Genomic DNA, 25,477 nt, shown 5'->3' with positions numbered 1-25,477 from the left:
TTTTCGGCACTTTCCACAAGATGTAGTTCTGTCGGAATGAACTTGGAATATTTTCTCTAAAATAATCAACATGGTTACTTTTTCAAATCTGACGAATTTCGGCAGAATTATGCACAAAACTGCCGGGTTAAAATGTATCGAAAATTTTGAAGAAAATTTGCCAGACCTTCTAATTTAGCCGATACACACTAAGGGGATTTTAACTGATAGGAATAGGACAAAGATTTTATCTCAGAAACAAACAAGTACAGTAGACTCACACTTATCCGTGAGAGCGGAACCAAAATGTCACACGGATTTTGAGATTGATATACATCAAATTGTTTGAAATCCAACGATTTTTTTTTGTTTACATGGGAAATTTATGGAGTGAATCTTGACTTGACTGAACCGAAATTGTCTCGAAACATGCGTAGTGTCCAAAAAAGTTACAGTGAGAAAGAACTACAGTATTTAGAACACATTTGCTTCAACAAAAGAACCCAAAACTGGTAAATGTCTTAAAAAAATTTCCCATTTTTCACACGAAAAATCTAATTCACAAGACAAATCTCACTTCAGGTCAAACGTACAAATCACCACTAACGTGAATCAACACAATATTCAATGAATATTCAATAATATCACTCAAAAAAAGCGAAAAAGCATTGTTAGGGGAATGTAGGCATGGTTTGCACAGAGTGAATCTTTAAACGATACGAGTTTTCTCTTTGTTTGCAAAGAGCTGACTTACCATTTCTCATCTCGTTTCATGAGCTTAATAATGATCTATCTTATGGCTAAGAAATGAAGAATTAGCTCTTTGTAAACAAAGAGAAAATTTGTGTTGTTTGAAGATTCACTCTGTGCGAACCATGCCAACATTCCCCTAGTACTTCATCACAGCTAAATAAGACTGAAGTAAACACGAAGTTCTGTCATATTTCTCGTAAGCAATTTCTCACATTGAATTTTCAACAAAGCAATTTCAACTCGAATCATATTCAAAATTTAACGTATTTAGTGTTAAAATCTTCCAAAAAGAACAAATATTTAGATAGAATTCATTGTTCATCAAATATTGGAATAAAAATCCATCATTTTAATCAATTTATTTTTAGTGTCCAATTTTATCCTCAAAGTGTCCAAAATAAGAAACTGGACAAAATTATGAGCCCTTACCCTATATTAAGCAAGATTTTCTGACAAGGGAGGTCATCGAGTCATCAAATTCTGATTGGCTTCATATTGAGAACATAGACGCGGATAGGGATCATAAGGATCGTGTCATACTCAAAAAGTGCTAAATTTTTTTTTCCTTTGCAAAAAAAGCAATCAAAGGATTCCATAAAATGTTAATGATGAAGAAAGTTCTAGAGAGCCAGCAGGAGCAGTCGTGGTGCAGCGGGCTAGCGGACGGTGTTTACAACGCAAAGGTCCCGAGTTCGATTCTTGCTTTGTGCCGCCTTATTGTTTTTTTTCTTCTATTATTTTTTTATCTGTTTTTTTTTGTCGGATTTTTTTTTCATTGACCGTAATTTTTCCTTAGTGTATCTATATTTGCTTTGCACTGTAATATACTCCTAATATGAATGTTTAACTAAAGTAAGTGTCTTAAAAGTTCTTCAACGCGTCTGCTTGTTTTAATTTTTTTTTAAGGAATAGAAATTAAGAATTCATCCATATACGGTCTTATTGGTCCTAGATATACATAGCGTTATTTTTATTTGCTTTTTTAAATCACTTGCCTAAGCAATGTGTCTTGCATAATATCTCAATAAATCTATGCACAAGAGATAGAGAATTTAAAAAACACTCACTCATTTTTAATCAATTGTCTGCAGAAAGATTTAAATGCAGTTTCAAATATGCATGGCACAAATCAGGATATGTTGATGAGAGGCCCGAAAAATTTGAAAATCCAAGTCAATACTGTTTTACAAAAGTTTATTTGGAAACTTGCTCTCAAACTGATTGTGAAAGCATATCTTTTATTCGATGTGCACATTGTGACTGTACATTCTGTTTTAATCATTTCTTTACAGAAATCCACATGCACTAATTAGTTATTAAACTAATTTGTGCATTGAGGACTTTTGTAAAGAAATGATTAAAACAGAGGACAATGTTCACAATGAGCACACCGAATTAAAGTATGACTCACAATCAATTTAGGCAAAAGCTCCCAATAAACTTTTTCAAAACAATATTGAATTGAATTTTCAAATATAACAAAATTCAACATATCTTGATTTTGTGCAGATTACTAATTATAATAATTCTCTATCGCTTTGTGCATAGATTTATTGAGATATTATGCAAGACACATTGCTTAGGCAAGTGATTTAAAAAAGCAAATAAAAATAACGCTATGTATATCTAGGACCAATAAGACCGTATATGGATGAATTCTTAATTTCTATTCCTTAAAAAAAAATTAAAACAAGCAGACGCGTTGAAGAACTTTTAAGACACTTACTTTAGTTAAACATTCATATTAGGAGTATATTACAGTGCAAAGCAAATATAGATACACTAAGGAAAAATTACGGTCAATGAAAAAAAAATCCGACAAAAAAAAACAGATAAAAAAATAATAGAAGAAAAAAAACAATAAGGCGGCACAAAGCAAGAATCGAACTCGGGACCTTTGCGTTGTAAACACCGTCCGCTAGCCCGCTGCACCACGACTGCTCCTGCTGGCTCTCTAGAACTTTCTTCATCATTAACATTTTATGGAATCCTTTGATTGCTTTTTTTGCAAAGGAAAAAAAAATTTAGCACTTTTTGAGTATGACACGATCCTTATGATCCCTATCCGCGTCTATGTTCTCAATATGAAGCCAATCTGAATTTGATGACTCGATGACCTCCCTTGTGAGAGAAAACCTTATGCCCTCATCATAATCAGCCCATGCTGATGTGTTTTCCTGAGCCACTCTAATCTTGCGGAGTTGCGCTGCTTCTCATACCCCCTCTCTCTGTCTCTTTTTCACATTCTGTGACTCTACGAAGCCATACTCTCAGCAAGAAGGAACATTTGAGACACTTTCAGTGAGTCTTTTATCTCGTACGATCAAGAGAGAGATTTTTGCGTAGAGCGTTTAAAGAAGTGCCTTATAAGAAGTCTAAAAGTTAATTTTTTTTTAAACAAATAAATAGTCATTTTCTAACAATTTATTAGACTTTTCAAGTGAAGATAGAGACTAATAGTGAGCAAGAAATGTATTTTTGTACTGAAAAGTCTCTGAGTCAAGTGTTTAATGGTATATTTTTAAGCCACGAGAGCACAAAAAAACGATAAGACCACATAAGAGCCAAGTGAGAAAGAGAAGCAAAAGTTAAAGCGCACGGAAATCATTTAAATAATAATTCTGTGTGGTGGAATTGTAGACAAACAAAAAAATTCCCTCTATTGTCGCACTTTTCTTAACAATTTATGCCGTGTTTTAATTGACCCAAGAGGTGTTCTATGTTTTGCTAATAAAACATTCTTTTTCTCAGTGTTTACAGTTGATACTTGCTTGAAGAAAAAAGTCTTTTTTTTTATAGAGAAGAGAGTGAAAATTTTTTGCGTAACAGAAGAAGCAAAGAGGGGATAGACCTAGGTCTGAGATAAGCTGTGCAAAAGCAAACTCAATGGAATTTCTTAGTTTAAAAAAAAATGTGAAGAAAACAGATTCAATTCCTAGGCTATAAAATATTTGCAAAAGAGACATTCGCATGTGTGTAAATAATATTGGTTGGAGTGTGATTGTGATAAGGAGAAAATAGTAATAAATAATGTGCAGCAATCGTCACAGCAGAATATTTGATAAAGTATAAAAGTGGGAAAACACAACTCTTCTGCCGCTAAAAATAATAATCGAAAAAAAAGTTAATTTCCCTCTCTGGCCAAATAAAAGCAAAAGAAGAGGTAGAACAACAGGTAAAACACGATTTATATTGAGTTTGTTGCTTTTTCGTCTTCAATATGAATTTTCTGTGTGTGCAAATGATGGTCTAAAAATACTCGTCAATTGCTCAACTACTTTATGCCACACATTATCAACTTCCTCCCCCGCTCTTCCTCGCTCGCACCAACCCAGGCTACTTCCATAATTCATTGATTGCGTGGATTGAATGGGCAAAACATACTGAAAATGACCTAGGAGAGGGGCAGTAGGTGAGGCAGCGAAAAATGCGCCAATAAAAAAAAAGCTTAATTACTCATTTTTTACATATGCATTTGCATTAGGCTTGTACTAATGCACATTCTCTCTCTACATTCAAATACAACCGTCACCAACATGCAATAATTGCTTCCCAGAAACTTCTAATAGCTGTTCTTAGCTATCGGACACATTGTACGTGACATGCTAGTTCTTCTTATTCTCCTGTGGAAGTGCTTTTTAGTTAGAAAAATCGCGAAAAACACTCCATTTTTATTAGTTAGATTTATTAAGTTACAATTTGGGTCTTCCAGACTAATGTGTGGTCCGTGCTACTCTGTCTCTTAATTTAATTCGCAAGACTGAGCGTACTTTCCTGTCAACTCTCCATGAATTTTGCATACAGAGAGGAAGAGAATGAGTGAATATTTTTAAAAATAGACTTTTTCGGATGAGAATGCAAAAATGATTGTTTTTAAAGAAAAAAAAACATGACGAAAAGAATTCGCTGAGTGCTTCAACGGAAGAGTTTAGGTTCTCTAAAAAAAACTGTTTTGTCAAATTAACAAAAACAAAGTTTGTCAATTTAAGGTCCGTTACGACCGATAGATTATCGAATCATTACCGATTGGGATAATGAATTGTGTTTAGAATTTCAATTTCGTTCAAATAAATTAAATATTAGACAAATCTAAAAATAAAAATAAAATAAATCGATTGAAAATTAGGCCCTTTGGTCTTGAATAATTCAAGATGGCGAAATTAACCGGTGAGAGGTGTCTAAGGACGAAATGATCAGCTAGACCAACTACAAAACATATTTGAAAATAATTGAAATCGGTAGAGCCAATTTTGTGCAAAGTTAGAAAAACCCCAATTTTGACGTATTTTAGGGGGATAGGGAACGTATAAAAGGGCAGGGGGAAAAAGAAAGAGAAGCTTCGAGATTATGTCATTTTAGGAATGTCATCGAAATCCGTAAGTCGAAATCTATTACCGATTATGCACCTGAAGGAATTATGCACATACAATTATTCAAGTTTGTCTACCATTGGGAGTCAATTTATGAAATCATTTTTGAAATACGCCTGAATGTGTACTTTCTTGCAACGCGGGAAATTTGAAAACATTTTGCTACTTTTTCAGAATAAAACTTTAATTTCTTTTATTAAGGTATTTTTTTTTAAATATTCGAACCATTTATTAAAGAACTCTGACCAAAAGGTACTGTTGATTAATGCATTTCTATTAAACAGTTGAATCTTTTTGTTTGAAGGTTTGAACTACTTTTACTCCGCGCGAAATTCGTTCTACGGCCGATTTATTCAAAAGAAAGCCCCTGCGGGTATGCAAATGTAGGTCAAGAATTTTATATTACCGTTACTTTTCCGATCCATCACCGACTGTGACTGATGCAATTGTATTCAGAATCAAAAGATCTTTCAAGAAAAATCGAAATTTGACGAAATCCGTTGAAAAAGAGGTCCTCCAAGGTGGTCGACCTTTGACCTTGGACAATCCAAGATGGCGAAATCTTCAGCTGGACTACCTTCAAAACATATCCGAAAACAAAATTGCCAGGGAAAATTTTGAGACAAGTCAAAAAATCATGTTTTATTTACGGTTAGAAGGGGTGAGTGGGGGTAATTTGTGTAAGTTGGTCCGCTAGAAAAATGTTGACTCGTGGGGGTGTCACGCAAGACTGAAAGTCAATATCTCTTACCGTTTAGCAACCAGGATGGTGAGAATTTGAAAAAAAATTGGATTCTAGAAACTGCTCTCTCTTGGAGTTTGAGCAGTTAAAAACATAAAAACCATAAATACCGTTTTGAAAGAGGAGAAGGCGGTCAGGTTGGGGAAGAAATGCATCTACAAAATAGAGTAAAGTCTTCCATATTCGAACGCCATAATGACTCCGGCACGCCTTTTCAGATTAGGAAAATATCATAAAGTCAGAATTCACGTACTTTTCTTTCATAAAACAAAATTGAATTTAGTTCAGTCCAATTTTGGGAATGAGAATAGTCCTTATGCAAATCTTTTGAGAAAGAAAGGGACGCGAATTTTGACTTCATGAAATTTTACCGGTCTAAAAGTTGTGCCGGAGGAATATAAGGGATGTCCCAAAAATCACACAAGATTTAAATTTAGCGGCATTTCTGAAATAAAGGTCCGCAAGGTCCGCAACGAATAATAAAAATACTACGTGACAGTTTATAGATTAGGGTTTTTAAAAAATCCATCACTAAATGTCAGACCAACGCGTTTTTGTTCTTAAAAAATATTTTAAAAAATAATTAAATAATTTGGTTCGAGAATTGGTCAGAAAATTGATTTATCTTCGTCAACTATGAAGAGTCTAATTGAAAAATTCCCAAAACTGAATCAATTGGGGAGGCTAAATACACTTGCCATCCAAGAACAAGCCCTTCAAATGATTAATAATATTGAAGCAGTGTATTATCTGAAAATAAAACTGATCAAGTGTTACTGTTACTGGAGTTTGATATCGCGACATGATGACGGAGTTTATGAAGCCTAAATTGGAGGATTTGTTCATGAATAAATTAATTAATTATGAATTCATTAATATTGAGGACATGTGGCTTTAGCATGATAGTGTGACATGTCATATAGCCTATGAAATAATGCAATTCCTGCGTAAGACATTTCCTGATTGTAATTTTCTTTATTGGTGATTAGAATAGGTCCCTTAGATCATGTAATTTTAGACCATTACATTTTTTAATTCTTTATAATTTAAATCTTGCGTAATTTATGGGACATCCTCTATAACGGAATTTATGTGAGATTAAATTATACTTTGAATCAAATGCCCTTAGTTTCTCACTAATCTTCGCAGTGAACGTAAAAAATCCACTGGTCAATTCTATCCCTGGCTAATTGCACCCCGGTTTCCCCTACAAAAAAAATTTGCTCATATTTCTTTTATTTTTATTTTGAATATTTCTTATTATTTATTTATTATAATATAATTAGACTCATTAGACTAAATGGAGTTTTTCTAATATGCGCTTTTAAATTCGCCAAACTTTATATGTCTTGATGTCTTTTAACAACTTGAAGTCTGAAAACTCTTAATATTAAAACAAGTTACAGTTTTTAAATAAATTTCACTCTTTAAAATTAAAGATATTTATCAAAGTATATGAATTAGCTTTCAATTGCCGATTTAATTGAAACCTTTAAACTTTAAAGCTATCTCATAAACCTCATACATAATTGCAACAAAATTTAAACAATATTAAGTTAAGAGCTAAGTAATACTGTTAATATTTCCTTTTTTACTTAATTAAAAATGTCTCATTAATGTGTCCAAGATTTAATGGATCTTGAACCTATCTCTAGATTTCTTAACAAATAAAAGGGACAGATAATCCTAACCGGCTTATGTAGGTGAGATTCTTAACGTGAGCTAACTCGGAGTGCATGCAAATTCGATTTAGAGCTGAAGTTGAGGGACGCCATTCAGTTATCTTGAATCAAATTCGTGAAATTATACAAATTTTGTATTTAAACCAAAATATCAAGGATTGGGATGAACTGGCACAAAAGTGATATATGGGTGAAATGTAGACCAGAATGTACTCTATAATTTTCCCATAGAACATGATCTCATCGATTACTCAGAAGCCAAGATAAGCGAGGTTTTTTGTTTCTTAACTCGTTTTTTCATCCAGAGTGCCCCAAGTAGTCATTTGTTGAACTTCAACTATATCAAAGAATTGTTGTATTTTGTGGGACTTTCCATTTAAAACCCTATTTTAAGTGTCTTGGTCGAGTAGAGGCAGTCAAATTGGCATCTGAGTGGTTTCAAAGCGTTATTATGGGAAAAATCAATTTTTTCACACTTAAACGGCAAAATCGGAGTGATAGCGTAGTCTGAACGGAAAATGATGTATGGACGAAATGTAGAGACAAATGTCCTCTACAATTATGTCGAAGTAATCATCAAAATCGGTTTAGCGACAGTCAAGATAATTGAGGTTATGTGATATTGAAATTGGTTTTTCGACTGTGGCGCCCCTGGTGTTGGTCCCACGAAGTTCAAGTATTCTAGAAAGTTGTAGCATTTGGTGAGATCTTTCGTTTAAGCCCTCATTCATCAAAATCGGTCACATAGAACCGGAGATATGATTTTTTGAATTTCGTGAACTTTGACCCCTCATATCTCCGGTTCTATTGAAACCACAGCGCACATACGCACCATTTTGGAAACGTCCTAGACTGGACTACAACATACTAAAATTTCATTAACTTGCACAATGCCGTTTTTGAGAAAAGTGACTTTGAATTTCGATGAATTTTGACGCTATCACAGCGCCACCTGTGGTGACTTTTTGAACTTCCATCTGAAAGTGCTCATCGAGACGAAACCAAAAAGGTAAAATTTACGTCGCTACGTTAATTAGAACCGGAGATAGAGGCCGGTCAATGTTCGAACTTTGACCCCTTATAGCTCGGGTCAGGGGTTTTAGATCGACTTAAGGTTTTTTTTGTTTGATAGGTATAATCAACGGCTACAACATACTAAAATTTCAGCCCGATGCACAATGGAATTTTTGAGTTATTTAACTTATAAGATTTAAAAATTTTCTTTTTAATAATAGCGCCCCTAGCGGTGGTTTTATGAACTTGCGATGTTAGAAGGGGAAGTGGAATTTCATGAGAGCTTTCCAAAAAGCCCTCACTTTTTAAATTCTGACAATTAGAACCGGAGTTATGGCCATTTTAAGAAATTTTTTTTGGACCCTTATAGCTCGGGTCAGGGGGGTCGGGGGACCTTAAGTTTGGTATTGATGGAAAGCCATAAGGCCCAGCTATACCATACTAAAATTTGAGCCCGCTCGATGCCATAGGGGCGGAGCTATTGAGAAAACAAAAAAAGGGGGGTCTTCAAAATGGCGGAAGGAGGGGTGGGGGGTGGGGGGTCAATGCACCAAGTTGCAATTTTCACCCGATATATAACCTTTGCCGAAAACCGCAAGTCGATATCTTTTTTAGTTTAGGAGCTATTAAGCTCCAAAGAGCGGCCGGCCGGCCAGCCGGCCGGCCGGGAACGTAAAATAGCCACATATATATTCGTGATCAGGAAGTGGCGAAACACATTTTGGCCAAGTTTGAGGTCGATCGGACGACATGAAATTTTGTTAGGATTATAGTAGGTGAGATTGTTAAGAATCTCACCTAATAAATTGTCAAATACAGACAATTAATTGCTGATAAGAAACATTTTATGTGGCTCTTGCGCCAACACAAGTCTCAAATTTAAATATCCCCTGCACTCGACATTCTTAATCTTCCGGTGAAATGTGAGATTTTTATTTTGATTTGTGATTTTTCATGTGTTTGCAGTAAAAAAAAATTGTGCTGCAAGTGCATCAATGTAATTCCCATAAATTGCAGAAGCAGACAAAAATAACATGAAAAATTTGACACCTCAAAAGAGTTCAAGACACAGGGATGTTCGTGTTGTTTGATCAAGTGAAAATTACATGTGTAATGAGGGCAGAAATTGGGCATCGCATCATCATCTCTTTTTTTCACACAGTGTGAATCAGCATGAGAAGATGCCGCCTGGCGTACGGACAGACATTCTAAAAGTCACCTATTTGCACTATGATAAAGGTGATAAACGCGTATGATTATGCTATTTCTCTTCCCCTCATTATCACCCATCTCCGCGTCTCTCTCCCTCTGCCGATTGTTGAGAGAATCTTAGTATAAATATTTAACTTACTAAGAGGGGAATTGTACACAAATTATAGGGGCACAATTTGCAGAGCAATGCCAATAAATTGTGACAATAGCGGAGGGAGTTTGCAAATGGATCTAGCAAAATGACTTTAATTGGCATGGTCGACAATGAAAAGGAAGATATCAAGATTTCGACGCTTGCATCAACAATTGTTATAATCGTATTTTGGGCTTCTCCTTTACTGCCAAATTTTACGAACTAAATAATTCCCGATGATCAATCTGACTTTTTTGGCCTTAACGTTCGTCTTATGAAGTTCAAATATTCTAGAAAATCGTCGTTGTTTCGTTAGACTTTACATTTGCGGCCTTACTCATCAAATTCGGTCAAATTGAATCGGAGATTCGACGTTTTAAATTTTATGAACTTTGAGCTGCTATATCTCCGTTTCAATTGAAAACATAGGGAACCCCAACTTTTTTTTTTGAAACTTTTTAACGTACACTATAATACTTTAAAATTTGATCAACTTGTACAATAACGTTTTCGGGAAAAATGGGTTTGAATTTCTACGTTACCGTAGCGCCACTAAGAATAAAATGTATTAGAACTGTCTTCAAAAATGCAATTTATAGATTCTTTATAATGCAATACTGCGATGATCTCCTTCCCGGTGCGTTAGGGATGCTGATCCTTTCAGAGACCAAACAACAATGTTTTTTGCCAATGCTTTCGGCAGGACAGTGCGCCTGTAGTGTACAGTTGGTCTGTGTTAAATGTGCAAGTCCAAAGTTCTCCCAAACAAAATCCTAAAATTTCAAATTCTAGATACAAAGAATCACGGTTTTGGGGGCGCATTTATGCGCGCAAGCGGATTTTTACGACGCAGCGCGCAAGCTGATTTTTACGACGCAGCGCGCAAAGTATATTTTATGCGCGCAGAATGCGCGGAGCATTTATCTTTTACATTTTTTTCATATTGAGACGAATAATAATAATAATTATTATTATTATCAGTAGTTTAATAAATTATTTTTAAAATCAGTCCAACTCGCGCCCCGATAGCGATAAGTGTTTGAAAATGATGATGATGATGAAATCAATTCTATAGAGGATAAGAAGATATTTATCATATATTTCACTTATTTTTAAAAAATCCTGCTACTAAAACCCAATATCTATCTATAATAAATAGGATTGAATTTCGAAGAAAAGTTCATTAATTATAGAAAACTGGATTTGATTTTAGAAAATCTGAAGATAGAAATTTATGTAGACAGTTTTTATAAATAAATATGGGAGACTGGAGATGTTAGGAACAGGGTAGTTTAAGACACGGTAGATTTTTCTTAAACAAATTCTATGATCTATCGTATGATCAATTCTAGAAACCCTCTGGGATGATTTTATTAACAGAAAACCTTATTTTAGAAATTTTTAGATTGATTTGAAAAATTTTCCATAAACAACCAGAAAACGTGGTACAATCGAAATTGTGCATAAATCCCGCACTACCTCAGAACAAACCGTGTAAAGTCTTATAAATCTTCTCCTCCTTTAATATGAAACGGTTAAAATTGTGCACTAAAACTGTATAGTTTCTGCTTAAAAAAAACCTACACAATCTTAGTTTATAATGATTAAGATAATGAATAATACTCGCACAGCTTAAGCTTAAAATGGAAAAGATTTTGCTAAAATACGCACAGCTCAAGCAGAGACTGTTTAACAAGCCGTTTCATGCTTCAGCAAAATGATTAATTAATCTTTTATGCTTAAGCATTGAGAGTTTTAAGCACAATTTAACTGTTTTATGTTTAAGCTGAGAGAATTTTATACACAACATTGCCTAAGTTCAGTATTTTTTGTACCTCTACGGACGATAGTTACACAAATAGCTGAAAAAGTTAAGAAATTTTTCTGACAAAACCAATGAAGGTTTATTTTCACTTTAAGGAAAAATAGTACGTATAAGTCGTTGTACTTTCTAATGCTAAGAGGGTTTTGCTTAAAAAATTTTCGCTGGTATTCTACAAAGTTTTGAATTATAGTTGTCTTATTTCTAAAAATTGTCCAAATTACATGAAGATAGTATGTGCATTTGAAAAACATTCAAACCCTCACTCTCCCCTGCGCGCAGCGCGCAAGATTACTCCGTGCGCAGATCCCTATCACAGAGTATTACAGAATTCCCTTACACAGGGTATTAATCAAAACAGAAGATAGGCCAGTCAATTTTTCAACTTTGACCTCTTAAATTAAAGTATGGCTAAGCGGTGTTCTAGCGACATAATTTTTTGTTTTATAGATGTAGAGTGAAGTAATACTAAAATTTTAGTGCTATATGTGCCAATAGTGTCTGGGTGGTTTCACCTAGATCACAATTAATCAATTATTAATAATGATAACTCTATAAGCATTCGCGATCCAATAATAACAGTTTTATCCCATTCCTTTCTAAGGGATAAGAATAATATGTAAAAATTGATACTTTCTTAACCTTCTGTACTCTGAAAAGAGTTATGTTATTCAAACAAAAGGATGTTGTTTACCAATTTGACAAAACTTTACCATATTCTGTATGGAAGATCAATTTTTTGACAAACTTTTCTTGTTAATTTGACAAATCTCTTTTAGAGTTATCGCTCCCAATGTTGATTTTGCAAAGAAAAAAATATATAAAAGTGAAAAATTCACCTTTATTTAACAAAAAGATTTTTAAAACGAGTTGGCCATTTGCTAACATAAGCGACGATTCTTTAAGACATCTACAAAAGCCTTTACTAACAACTTTATGTTTACTCTTCTGTGCTAGAATGGAGAATTGTCGGCAGGTGTTTGTGTTTGCTTTGGCGTGGTTCTGCCTGCCAATGCTAATGGCCAGAATACCCGAAGAACCTGCAGTACCCAATCAAATGGTCACCACAGAATCCACTGTGATTGCCTCAACTTCAGCCACTTCTGAGCTAATGTATCCCCCACAAAATGGTCCATGTTTCTACGCAACTCCCGAAATGTGTTCCGATTCACTGATTCACGATCCAAAATACCAAGTTGCCAACTGTGAATGCCGTCTGCATCCAGTAATTCCACGATCTCTAATCTGCTGCAATGTGACCAATTTGACAAATATCACATCGTGCCAGGAGCCAGATTCTTCAGAACATTGGAAAAATATCCATGTGCGCAATGCCAGTCTTGAAGAATTGGACATTTCCAATGGATTCTGGAAGCTCTTTGACTCCATCTCCATCACGGACGGTACACTCAAACGAATCACGCGAGAATTTACAAAATTTTCTGCAACAAAATGCTTCAATGTATCCAATAACAATCTCAATGAGATTCAACCGCGTGGCTTCAAAAATCTCATGCAATTGCAAGTCCTGGACATTTCCTACAACAATCTCTCCACAATTCCTAACATCAATAAAGAAACCAATTTAACCATTGATATTCGAGGGAATAAGGATATGCTGTGTAAATCTGTGAGTGAGACAATTGATAAGGGAGGACTGGAGTTGAATTTTGTGGAACCAGATAAAACCTATTGCCTCACAAATCAAACTTTCAACTGGTTCAATTCAACGGATAGCGTTCCACTGAGGCAATTGTACCGCATGAAGCAGTTGCAGTCAGAATGTCCCACAGATTGCAAGTGCGAAGTCGAGAGGATGAACTATGAGCAACAAAATGATGAGGATGGAATCCCTTTGCTGATTTTCTCAGCTAAAGTCGATTGCTCCAACAGTCATCTTACGGAATTACCAGAGAAACTTCCCGCCAATACCTATTCCCTCAATGTTTCATGCAACAATGTAAGTTTCATGCAACTTGCTAATGTTTCACGAAACTATATTTTCTCTTTCCTTTTTCTACAAAACAAAAAAAAATAGATCACGAGCTTATCAGCCCTCAATGTCAATCCAACTTATCAGCAAATAATTCGTCTATATGCAGACAACAATCAGATCTCGTCACTCTTAGATCTCGAGGGGACGTCCTTCATTGAGGAATTTGAAGTTTTGTCTCTGAGAAAGAACAAACTCAAATCAATCCCAATCTACTTGCTCTCAAACACCCTGGATAAGAATCCACGAGGAAAAATGCTATACTTTGAGGGCAACAAACTCCACTGCGACTGCAATTCTGCCAAAGTTCTGAGGGTAAGTGGATTGGAATCTTAATAGGACTAGGAATTTTAGAGACAATCGATGCCATCATTAATCTTAACTCTTTCGTCTCTTTTGGGACTCTGAATACCCAAAAGCAGCATATGAATATTCAGTGAAAAACAATGTTTTTTTTAATTATTCAGAGTTGATATAAATCCGATTCTTGTCGATGGTTACAAACTACCCCCCGGCATGAGGCCTCCGGAGTTGAAGCCTCTTCCGTCTCACTCGCACTCACGTTCAAATGGGATTTTTCTGCACTTGTAACTGTTACACGATATTATTCAAAATTAAGGAGTGCCTTATGTATAAGACTGAATGCCTTATGAAGAGGGATAAATATACTAGATTTTAGTCTAAATACTTTTTCCTAACAAACACTGTGAGATAAGTTTGGAGCCAATTTATATTGACTAGTCAAAATCCCTGAAAAATGTGAAATACCTGAATTAGAATCCAACATTGACCCATTATCGCATTCACAAAACATTTCACTAACAAAATAATACACTGGATCACGTTTTATAATGCTTAATTAGTAAATTATCAATTATTTTCGAATCTTTACATTTTTCCACCAAAATATGGGGAAATGTCAAATAACCCTATAAACAAACCAAATAGGAAAGAAAAAAAGACTACCAAGGAAATGTCTGGAAATGTCGGTGGACAATTCCACTGTCTCATTCTATGCAATTTACACATATTTTGCATTTTGGCATGAGAAAATAAAGTTTTCACTTCAATTTTTTAATCCGGCCAACAAAAAATCTTTTATGGATTAAATTAGCAATAGTATTTTCAACCAGAAGAATAAAAAACAGTATATTTGACAATATATTGAAAATATTTTAATTATAATGTAATATATTATATTATATTTATATTTTATTAAAAATTCTCTTTATTAAATGAATTACTAAATTGTGAATATGAATTATTTTATTGCTAATTATATGAATCATTTTATTGATAATATAATACTTTTTCTTTATAGTTCTGAATTAAGGTTGTAACAGGCTCTAACCTTTAAGAACAATGAGTCTTAACTTTGTTAAAATTAGTATATCGTTTAATACTCTTTTACATACTTTGTTTAGAGACAATTAAAATAAAGCGGATTGCAACAAAAAGTCACCACACGGAAAATTTATATTTTTTCGCTGATTACCGTAAGACTAAAGAGATTTGTAATCAGAACATTCTTATAGGAATTTTATTACTCTACAATTTTGCTGAAGACCATTTTCTAAATGAAAAATAATATCTAGTTGAAATATTTTAACAGGCAATTTATTTTTTTGGTGGCCAAAGCTGTCAAAGCCGAATATTCGGGCATCTTCGTGAAATCAAAGTTGGTTGTCAAACTGTAAAATACACTGATAAGAGAGGTTATCGGACTCTTCAGCGAGTTCATTCATAAAACTTTGCATATTACCTAATTTTGGCATCTCAAATACAATGGTGATAGTAAAAAACTTTGATTGGCATCGATGCCCCCGCTACAGGGGGTGGGGTTGGAGATCAAAATTCATAATTTTGGCTCTAGCAGCCAGAGCGTTAGAAATAGCGACTTGGGGTCTTCGGGTAACCCCCTTATAAGTTAACCTTGGGAATCTAACTGAGATCTTCATTTTCCTCCACCCCTCCCTTTCTCTAAAAAAAACGTGTTTTTTTGGTATATTTCTAAAACTACTCATCCGAGAGTTCTCATTGTCACATGTGTTTTAGACGTTCTCCAGGCGGATATTTCGTTCATACATACCAATGACCTTGAAACATTCCTTCATGTAATTTTTCAAGGTCAAATGTATTTAAAGCTTAAAATATTCATATTTTCAATCAATTTTATCAAAGTATGATTTTTTAATAACTTTGCGAAAGAAATGAAATGGGACATTTTAGGAGAAAACCAACATCCATATAGAGAACAATGTATTGAATTTCAAATATATAAAGAACTATATGCAATCATGAACAAAAAAATGTTAATTTTTGGAAGGCTTAATTTTTAAAATTAAATATTTTAAAGTCACGCTTATCCTTAAAGTTTTAAAGTCACAGAAAAACACTTTATACACAAGTTTTAAAGTCACAGATATCTTTAGAAAAAATACGCAAATCAATAACAAAATGGTATAAAAAATATTTAAAACATGTACAGTTCAAGTATAAAACGATTAACCCTGTGCTATATATAGCTGAAGTTTAAAAGGGTTAAAAAAAACACCACAAGTACGCCCAGCCCAATGATAAAACGGTTCACATTGTGCTTAAATGCACGCACATCACAATAAAAAAGCGGTTAAGATCGTTCTTAAAAAATGTGAACAGATCAATCATAAAACGGTAAATGCGCTTAAAATCACGCACAGCTCAATCATAAAACGGAAAATACTCTTAAAATTACGCACAGGTGAATCATAAAACGGTAAATGCGCTTAAAATTACGCACAGCTCAATCATAATACGGTTAGTATTGCACTTAAAATCACGCCTAGCAAAATAATAAAACGATAAGTGCGTTTGAAATCACACACAGATCAATCATAAAACGGTAATTGCGCTTAAAATCACGCACAGCACAATCATAAAACAGTAAATGCGCTCAAAATCACGCACAGGGCAATCATAAAACGGTAAATGCGCTTAAAATCACGCACAGCACAATCATAAAACAATAAATGCGCTCAAAATCACGCACAGGTCAATCATAAAACGGTAAATGCACTTAAAATCACGCACAGCAGAATCATAAAACGGAAAATACGCTTAAAATCACGCACAACTCAATCATAAAACAGCAAATGCGCTCAAAATCATGCACAGGTCAATCATAAAACGGTAAATGCACTTAAAATTACGCACAGGTGAATCATAAAACGGTAAATGCGCTTAAAATCACGCACAGCACAATCATAAAACAGTAAATGCGCTCAAAATCACGCACAGGTCAATCATAAAACGGTAAATGCGCTTAAAATCACGCATATGTCTATCGTAAAACGGTAAATGCGCTTAGAATCACGCACATCACAATCATAAAACGGAAAATACTCTTAAAATTACGCACAGGTCAATCATAAAACGGTAAATGCGGTTAAAATCACGCATAGGTCTATCATAAAACGGTAAATGCGCTTAAAATCACGCACAGCACAATCATAAAACAGTAAATGCGCTCAAAATCACGCACAGGTCAATCATAAAACGGTAAATGCGCTTAAAATCACGCACAGCTCAATCATAAAACGGTAAATGCGCTTAAAATCACGCATATGGCTATCGTAAAACGGTAAATGCGCTTAGAATCACGCACAGCACAATCATAAAACGGAAAATACTCTTAAAATTACGCACAGGTGAATCATAAAACGGAAAATGCGCTTAAAATTACGCACAGCTCAATCATAATACGGTTAGTATTGCACTTAAAATCACGCCTAGCACAATAATAAAACGATAAGTGCGTTTGAAATCACACACAGATCAATCATAAAACGGTAATTGCGCTTAAAATCACGCACAGCACAATCATAAAATAGTAAATGCGCTCAAAATCACGCACAGGTCAATCATAAAACGGTAAATGCGCTTAAAATCACGCACAGCACAATCATAAAACAGTAAATGCGCTCAAAATCACGCACAGGTCAATCATAAAATGGTAAATGCGCTTAAAATCACGCATATGTCTATCGTAAAACGGTAAATGCGCTTAGAATCACGCACAGCACAATCATAAAACGGAAAATACTCTTAAAATTACGCACAGGTCAATCATAAAACGGTAAATGCGCTTAAAATCACGCATAGGTCTATCATAAAACGGTAAATGCGCTTAAAATCACGCACAGCACAATCATAAAACAGTAAATGCGCTCAAAATCACGCACAGCACAATCATAAAACGGTAAATGCGCTTAAAATCACGCACAGGTCTATAATAAAACGGTAGATGAGTTTAAAATCACGCACAGAACAATCATAAAACGCTTAAAATTGCGCTGAAAATCACGCACAACGCTTTTTTATGCGCAATTTTAAGCGTTTTATAATTGATCTGTTCGTGATTTTAAGCGCATTTATCGTTTTATGATTGTGCTGTGCGTGATTTTAAGCGCATTTACCGTTTTATGATTGAGCTGTGCGTGATTTTAAGCGCATTTACCGTTTTATGATTGAGTTGTGCGTGATTTTAAGCGCATTTACCGTTTTATGATTGAGCTGTGCGTGATTTTAAGCGCATTTACCGTTTTATGATTGATCTGTGTGTGATTTCAAACGCACTTATCGTTTTATGATTGTGCTAGGCGTGATTTCAAGTGCAATACTAACCGTGATTGAGTTGTGCGTGATTTTAAGAGTATTTACCGTTTTATGATTGATCTGTGCGTGATTTTATGATTGTGCGTGATTTTAAGCTGTGCGTTGAGCTGTGCGTGATTTTAAGCGCATTTTCCGTTTTATGATTCACCTGTGCGTAATTTTAAGAGTATTTTCCGTTTTATGATTGTGCTGTGCGTGATTTTGAGCGCATTTACTGTTTTATGATTGTGCTGTGCGTGATTTTAAGCGCATTTACCGTTTTATGATTGATCTGTTCACATTTTTAAGAACGATCTTAACCTTATTTTTATTGTGATGCCCGTGCATTTAAGCGCAATGTGAACCGTTTTATCATTGGGCTGGGCGTACTTGTGGTGGTTTTTTTTTAACCCTTTTAAACTTCAGCTATATATAGCACAGGGTTAATCGTTTTATACTTGAACTGTACATGTTTTAAATATTTTTTATACCATTTTGTTATTGATTTGCGTATTTTTTCTAAAGATATCTGTGACTTTAAAACTTGTGTATAAAGTGTTTTTCTGTGACTTTAAAACTTTAAGGATAAGCGTGACTTTAAAATATTTAATTTTAAAAATTAAGCCTTCCAAAAATTAACATTTTTTTGTTCATGATTGCATATAGTTCTTTATATATTTGAAATTCAATACATTGTTCTCTATATGGATGTTGGTTTTCTCCTAAAATGTCCCATTTCATTTCTTTCGCAAAGTTATTAAAAAATCATACTTTGATAAAATTGATTGAAAATATGAATATTTTAAGCTTTAAATACATTTGACCTTGAAAAATTACATGAAGGAATGTTTCAAGGTCATTGGTATGTATGAACGAAATATCCGCCTGGAGAACGTCTAAAACACATGTGACAATGAGAACTCTCGGATGAGTAGTTTTAGAAATATACCAAAAAAACACGTTTTTTTTAGAGAAAGGGAGGGGTGGAGGAAAATGAAGATCTCAGTTAGATTCCCAAGGTTAACTTATAAGGGGGTTACCCGAAGACCCCAAGTCGCTATTTCTAACGCTCTGGCTGCTAGAGCCAAAATTATGAATTTTGATCCCCAACCCCACCCCCTGTAGCGGGGGCATCGATGCCAATCAAAGTTTTTTACTATCACCATTGAATTTGAGATGCCAAAATTAGGTAATATGCAAAGTTTTATGAATGAACTCGCTGAAGAGTCCGATAACCTCTCTTATCAGTGTATTTTACAGTTTGACAACCAACTTTGATTTCACGAAGATGCCCGAATATTCGGCTTTGACAGCTTTGGCCACCAAAAAAATAAATTGCCTGTTAAAATATTTCAACTAGATATTATTTTTCATTTAGAAAATGGTCTTCAGCAAAATTGTAGAGTAATAAAATTCCTATAAGAATGTTCTGATTACAAATCTCTTTAGTCTTACGGTAATCAGCGAAAAAATATAAATTTTCCGTGTGGTGGCTTTTTGTTGCAATCCGCTTTATTTTAATTGTCTCTAAACAAAGTATGTAAAAGAGTATTAAACAATATACTAATTTTAAAAAAGTTGAGACTCATTTTTCTTAAAGGTTAGAGTCTATTACAACCTTAATTCAGAACTATAAAGAAAAAGTATTATATTAACAATAAAATAATTCATATCATTTAATAAAGAGAATTTTTAATAAAATATAAATATAATATAATATATTATGACCGGCGCACAATAACTTTTGTTTGTAAACATGTTTTCAAAATTTGCCATGTGAATGAGCGAGATGACTAGATCTAGATCTCACTCACTCTCATTTAAATGTGAAAAACATGTTTACTAAACAAAAGTTATCGTGCGTTGAGCATTATAATCAAAATATTTTCAATATATTGTTTTTTATTCTTCTGGTTGAAAATACTATTGTTAATTTAATCCATAAAAGATTTTTTGTTGGCCGGATTAAAAAATTGAAGTGAAAACTTTATTTTCTCATGCCAAAATGCAAAATATGTGTAAATTGCATAGAATGAGACAGTGGAATTGTCCACCAACATTTCCAGACATTTCCTTGGTAGTCTTTTTTTCTTTCCTATTTGGTTTGTTTATAGGGTTATTTGACATTTCCCCAGACCGCGAACTTTGCTTATAGGGCATTTCGGTATTTTCGGAGTGGCTTCAAAGAACTCCATATAAAAAAAAAAACAACTTGCCGGGGGGTAGGTTACAAACTATAAAGATGTCCAAATGCAGGCGGGTGACATTAGCTCTAAATAATGCGACCAGTTTTAGTGTATTTTTTTTTCTGTTTTCGTACACATTTCACGCAATATCTCCGAAACTACGTAGGTTGCCAATTTGGGGTTTTCGGTTGCCCATTCCATATTAAATTGGCTTTTATTTTGTATTTGAATTTTTTGCTAATTCATTCTATAATGACAGAAAACACCGAATAAACTCCAAAATTTTTTCGGCACGCTAGAAACACATGGAAAACATAGGAAACGTCATGCCCCTGTCCAAATGTATGATATTTTTTGTAGGACCTCAATTTGATCAAATCCTAAAATCAAACAAATTTGATTTTAGGATTAAAATCGATTCAGAACCGATTGTATTCAGTTCAGTTTTATCAAAAATTCCAAGACCTTTGTAACGAGCTCAAATATGATACCATCCAGATAAGGAATACGCTCTGTAGATCCTTTTTAACCTTTGATTTTGCAAATCGTTATTACACTGAGAGAAATCCGAAAAAGTTAAAATAACATTCCAGAAATGTTAATTTTACCCTGCAGTATTGATCCGAAATCGGTGTAAATATTATGCTTTTTAGGTGTATTAGGGGTTAAAGTTACCCTTTTTCATGTTATTTTTACCCTTAAAAAGGTGTAAAATTAACATTAAAAAATGTTGATATATTTTTACACCTAAAAAGTGTTAAACTTATGAGGGAAAAATGTTAATCGCATACCTGTTTTTTTCTCAGTGTAGGAATAATTCAACGAGATTTTTGTATACGGGCGAAATATCCACCTCGATAATCTCTCTAAAACATATTCAAAATTGACAAAAAAATGCACGATGCTTATTCGAGCATACCCCAAAAAGCATAGGCTGCTATTCGGTATAGGGTCAGTGTATTAGGGGAGACCGGGGAGGATTGGGACACTTTTTCATGTTTTAACTTTGAGACACTATTCCAAAAAACCACGATAGAATATTACAATTTTATGCGGTCTATAGGATACTTATGGGTATTGACTTTATAAAAAGTACTCGATAGAACTTGGAAAACAACTGAGTTTTCTTGGAGAAGATAAAACATTTAACTTGACGCTTTGTCCCAAACCTCCCCGATGTGGGGCAGTATGGGACGCAAAAGGTGATGTTTGGGACGCGTTTTTTCACGCATAATTTGTATTACTGGAACACGTTAATTAATTTTAAATACCAGATTAAAAATATTTCTGATAGAAATAAAAATGTTTCATCTTTTATTTACACTTAGAAATTAATATCAATTTTATTTGTACAGTAGAGTCATTTATTGTCAATGAATTATTTAAAGTATTTTCTTCTTATTTTCCATCTACCTTTCTTTTCTTTTTTTTATTCTAAATACTGCAATCATGATTATCAAATTCCTCAGGCGAATAGATTTTATTGCAACTCTTAGTTTTGAACTCATTGATGGATTCCTGTTTGACGACAACTGCATTGTACTTGTTTTCTCATTATTTCTCTGAATTAGCTCTCGCCTTGCCTTTTCTGGAGAACTTGTTCGAGAAATTTTCGAAAAAAATAGTTTTTAACTAGATTGGGCAAAGATCGAATATTTTCTGAGAAGAAATTATTGATTCCCAAGACAATGATGGTGTAATTGTCCCTGTAGTTAGAGAAATCTGCTGCACTGATAAACTTTGCACAAGAGGGAGATTTCCAGTAGAAACTGGGCATTACTCTTCATTTTGATAATAAACAATTGCATACCACCTACAATCTTGTCGAAAATCAATGTCCCATTCATCCCCTTTCAGGTGTCCCAAACATCCCCACGTGTAGTTTTGGCATTTAAAACCTTTATGTAAAAAACAAGAGCGTACAATCTCTGAAACTTTTATAAAAATATGTTCACAGATTGCACTGCTAGCTAATGAGATAAAAAAGTTTTGATTATATATCGCTGATATAAAATACAAAGAGGAAAACTGAGACGTCAAAATATACGATTTTTATCAATTTTTTAAAAAAATGTCCATAGAAATAAAACAATAAAACTGAGGATATCCATTCTTTTAGTCAAGATACATCTTAATATTGCCTACGATACAGTAATGGTTAAATCCCATTTATTTTAAAAATTAATTGAAAAAATCGCCTTGTCCCACACTACCCCTGTCCCAAACCTCCCCGGTCTCCCCTATATAAAATTTAGACAATAAAAACTGTGAGATCGTTAGTAAATTTCTTAACGATTTAATGTAGTTTAAGTTTAAGTTGCATTTAATGATAGCGCATCAAATATTCCTAATTTTGTGGTTCTTCGAAATTAATTTGTGGGAAAAAATTGAAGATATCTACGAGGTGGCCACAAGTATAGACTGGCCATGGGTAATGCCGCCACCCTACTAGATTATGAAACTTACAACTTGGAAAGCAAGAACACTTTGTTACCGCTTTATTTAATTTTATAATAAATTGATAAAAATATTAGAAAAATCGCTAAGCTGCCTTTATTTATTTCATTTACAGTTATGGCTCCTGGCCAGGCAGAATCACATCAAAGACTGGGATCAGATTCTTTGTGAGAACATGCCTCAAATTGTTGTGGATTTATCCGAGATGAAATTGTGTCAGTCTCAGCACGATTGGACAGACTACATCTACTACCTCATTGCAGCTGAGATCTTCCTCCTGGGAGCTCTAGTCTTCAAAGTCTCCTATGACTATTGGGTATTCAAGACGGCTGGATATTTACCCTGGCCAGCCAGTAAAATGCCCAAATTGCCCTGTGACTGGCTCTGCGAATCCTAATTTAAAAAAAAAACATCACAAATCCCTCCCCCAAAAACATCTGCCATCATCTCTGTGCCTTTTGAGCTTCTGTGATTTTAATTTGTTGTAAGCTGACCATGCTGTGTTGACGTGTTTTTTTTTTGATACTTCAATGTTGGGAGAACAATAAAGGAAGACTGTTTTAAATTTATTGGGAGTGTTTTATTTTTTTCTTGTTTGGAGAATTTTGGGGTGTTTTCTGGGTTTTTTTTCTTTGCATAAATTTTGGAAGAGTTGTGATATCCTCACGCTTTGGGGCGCTATTCATGAGCTTCCGGCGAACTTTGCGTGATCGCCGTTTTAGAGCTAGCATGTAGTCGGGAACGGTGCCTCCGGAATTTCGGATAATTTGAGCAATGCCACGGAGATTGACAACATCGTCAGCTGTGAAGAATGTTATGGCCTTTCCGCGTCTTCCTGCCCTTCCTGCCCGTCCGATGCGGTGCACGTAGGAAATGGACGAGGGTGGAAAGTCATAGTTGATGACCAAATTGACTCCCTTGAAGTCAATTCCTCGACTCATGAGCTCCGTGCAGATTAGAACCCAGATCTTACCCTCCCGGAATCCCCGGACAACGGAATCTCGTTCATTCTGAGTCCGATCAGCGTGAATGGCCTCCACATTGATACCATCGTACAGGAGTTCAGACAGGAGCTGCTGAGCCCTTTCCTTGCTCTGCACAAAAATCAACACTGGCGGCTGAAGTCCCTGTTTCACTAAATCTCGCACTGCCAGCAATTTTCCGGCTTCTGAGCCGACAAACAGGAGTTCCTGCTCAACGGAATCCGTAGCGGAATTCCTCACTCCAACCGACACCTTCACCAGATGCTTAAGATTGCGTTTGGTCCATTTGGCCACGATGGGTGTATGCGTAGCACTGAACAATGCCACTCGACGATTGGGATTGCTACAGGCCTCGAGGATCTCATTCAATTGCTTCCGGAAGCTATTCTTGCCCTTCTCCTCAAATAACTTGTCCGCCTCATCAATCACCAACCACTGCACTCCACTCAAATCCAGCAAATTCTCCTTCAGCAGGAAGCAGATCCGATTGGGCGTCGAGATGAGAATGTCAAAACGTCGAGTCTTTTCCGGTGAATAAACTTCTTCAGCTTTTTGGGTTTTTGTGATCAAATGCAACTTGAAATTCATGCCTTCGCACAATCTCGAACATTCCCTGAGGATCTGCCTGGCCAATTCTCTCGTTGGACAGACAATTAATGCCCTAAATCCCGCCTTCTTAGGTGTCTCAAGATCCCGGATTATCGGCACGAGAAAAGCCGCCGTCTTGCCCGAACCCGTCGGAGCACAAGCCAACAGTGAATGCTTCTTCTGTAGCATCACAGGCATTGCCTGCATCTGAATTGGCGTAGGATCTCTATAGCCACAAATGGTCAAATTATTGCTAATATCCATCCTGAGGCTGTACCTCTGTGCCATCTCATCGAAAGTCTCAATTGGCGGTGGAATATTCGATCCCATTACACTTATTTTGTACATATTCCTCATGTGATTGACAGCCTCCGTTGCCAGTTGATTCTTCACCTTCTTGGACAGCTGCCGGGACTTTTTTCTCTTCTCCCCAACTCCCTGTGTCCTCAAATCATCCAAAATATTGAGCTCTTCCTCGGGCTCTGACTTGATATCTTCATCAGAATTTGCTGAACTGAGCCACTCCTTGACTTTCTCAGCATCGGAATACAAATTAACAGGCTCAGATTTGATTTCTTCCTTGATTTTCCATGTTGTCGGGACTTTCTGTTTTCCGAAGCATGAAACATGAAACGTTTTTGAGGTTATGATAAACCAAAAAACTACCTCTTTTCTCCATTACCTGTTTTTGCAACGTGAAATTCGACTTTTTGAAGGAAGCACCACACGTTAACTTTCTAAATATATCATTAGAATCCATTTTCAAGGAATAAATTAAAATAATTCCGCGAAATTAAAACAGAGCACAAGAATATTTTGTTTTGATTTCTTGAACGTGCGTGCGCATTGATTGCTGGCATGCCAATTGAGAATTTTATGTTTCATGAAACAATTTCTCAAAGAAATTGTTTGGTGAAATTTTACGTATTTT

At 34.9% G+C, this 25,477-nt stretch overlaps 2 protein-coding genes across 4 annotated transcripts in view; one reads left to right on the top strand and one right to left on the bottom strand.

The window, feature by feature from the left end:
- LOC129806342 (protein halfway) overlaps positions 1–23,544 on the top strand; it is a 26,784-nt gene extending 3,240 nt beyond the window's left edge. Inside the window, exons 1-5 of one of the 3 annotated variants that reach the window (XM_055854893.1) lie at positions 3,027–3,300; positions 3,532–3,907; positions 12,665–13,667; positions 13,746–14,015; positions 23,091–23,544. In XM_055854893.1, coding sequence (XP_055710868.1) covers positions 12,666–13,667; positions 13,746–14,015; positions 23,091–23,372 — 1,554 coding nt within the window. In that variant the 5' untranslated portion in view covers positions 3,027–3,300; positions 3,532–3,907; position 12,665 and the 3' untranslated portion in view covers positions 23,373–23,544. Of the gene's footprint in view, positions 1–3,026; positions 3,301–3,483; positions 3,908–12,664; positions 13,668–13,745; positions 14,016–23,090 lie in introns of those variants that run through there. The other 2 variants (XM_055854892.1, XM_055854891.1) reach the window with 2 other exon arrangements.
- On the bottom strand, positions 23,534–25,418 carry LOC129806341 (DEAD box protein 52 homolog). The gene is made up of 2 exons (XM_055854890.1): positions 25,229–25,418; positions 23,534–25,152 (listed from the first exon to the last, which is right to left on the bottom strand). Exons 1-2 carry the CDS (start codon positions 25,304–25,306, stop codon positions 23,542–23,544), a joined length of 1,689 nt encoding a protein of 562 aa, XP_055710865.1. The 5' UTR covers positions 25,307–25,418; the 3' UTR covers positions 23,534–23,541.
- Between the last annotated feature and the right edge of the window lie 59 nt (positions 25,419–25,477).

Source organism: Phlebotomus papatasi, chromosome 3 (assembly GCF_024763615.1).
Source record: "Phlebotomus papatasi isolate M1 chromosome 3, Ppap_2.1, whole genome shotgun sequence".
Classification (NCBI taxonomy): Eukaryota; Metazoa; Arthropoda; class Insecta; order Diptera; family Psychodidae; genus Phlebotomus; species Phlebotomus papatasi.
The sequence above is the reverse complement of the archived record's forward strand: the minus strand, read 5'-3'. Positions and strand labels throughout refer to the sequence as shown.

Bases quoted from the DNA above. Each gene is read 5' to 3' on its own strand.
- LOC129806341 (XM_055854890.1), bottom strand. From the start codon at position 25,306: ATGGATTCTAATGATATATTTAGAAAGTTAACGTGTGGTGCTTCCTTC. The intron at 25,153-25,228 runs GTAATGGAGAAA...TTCGGAAAACAG, and splicing joins ATTTCACGTTGCAAAAACAG to AAAGTCCCGACAACATGGAA.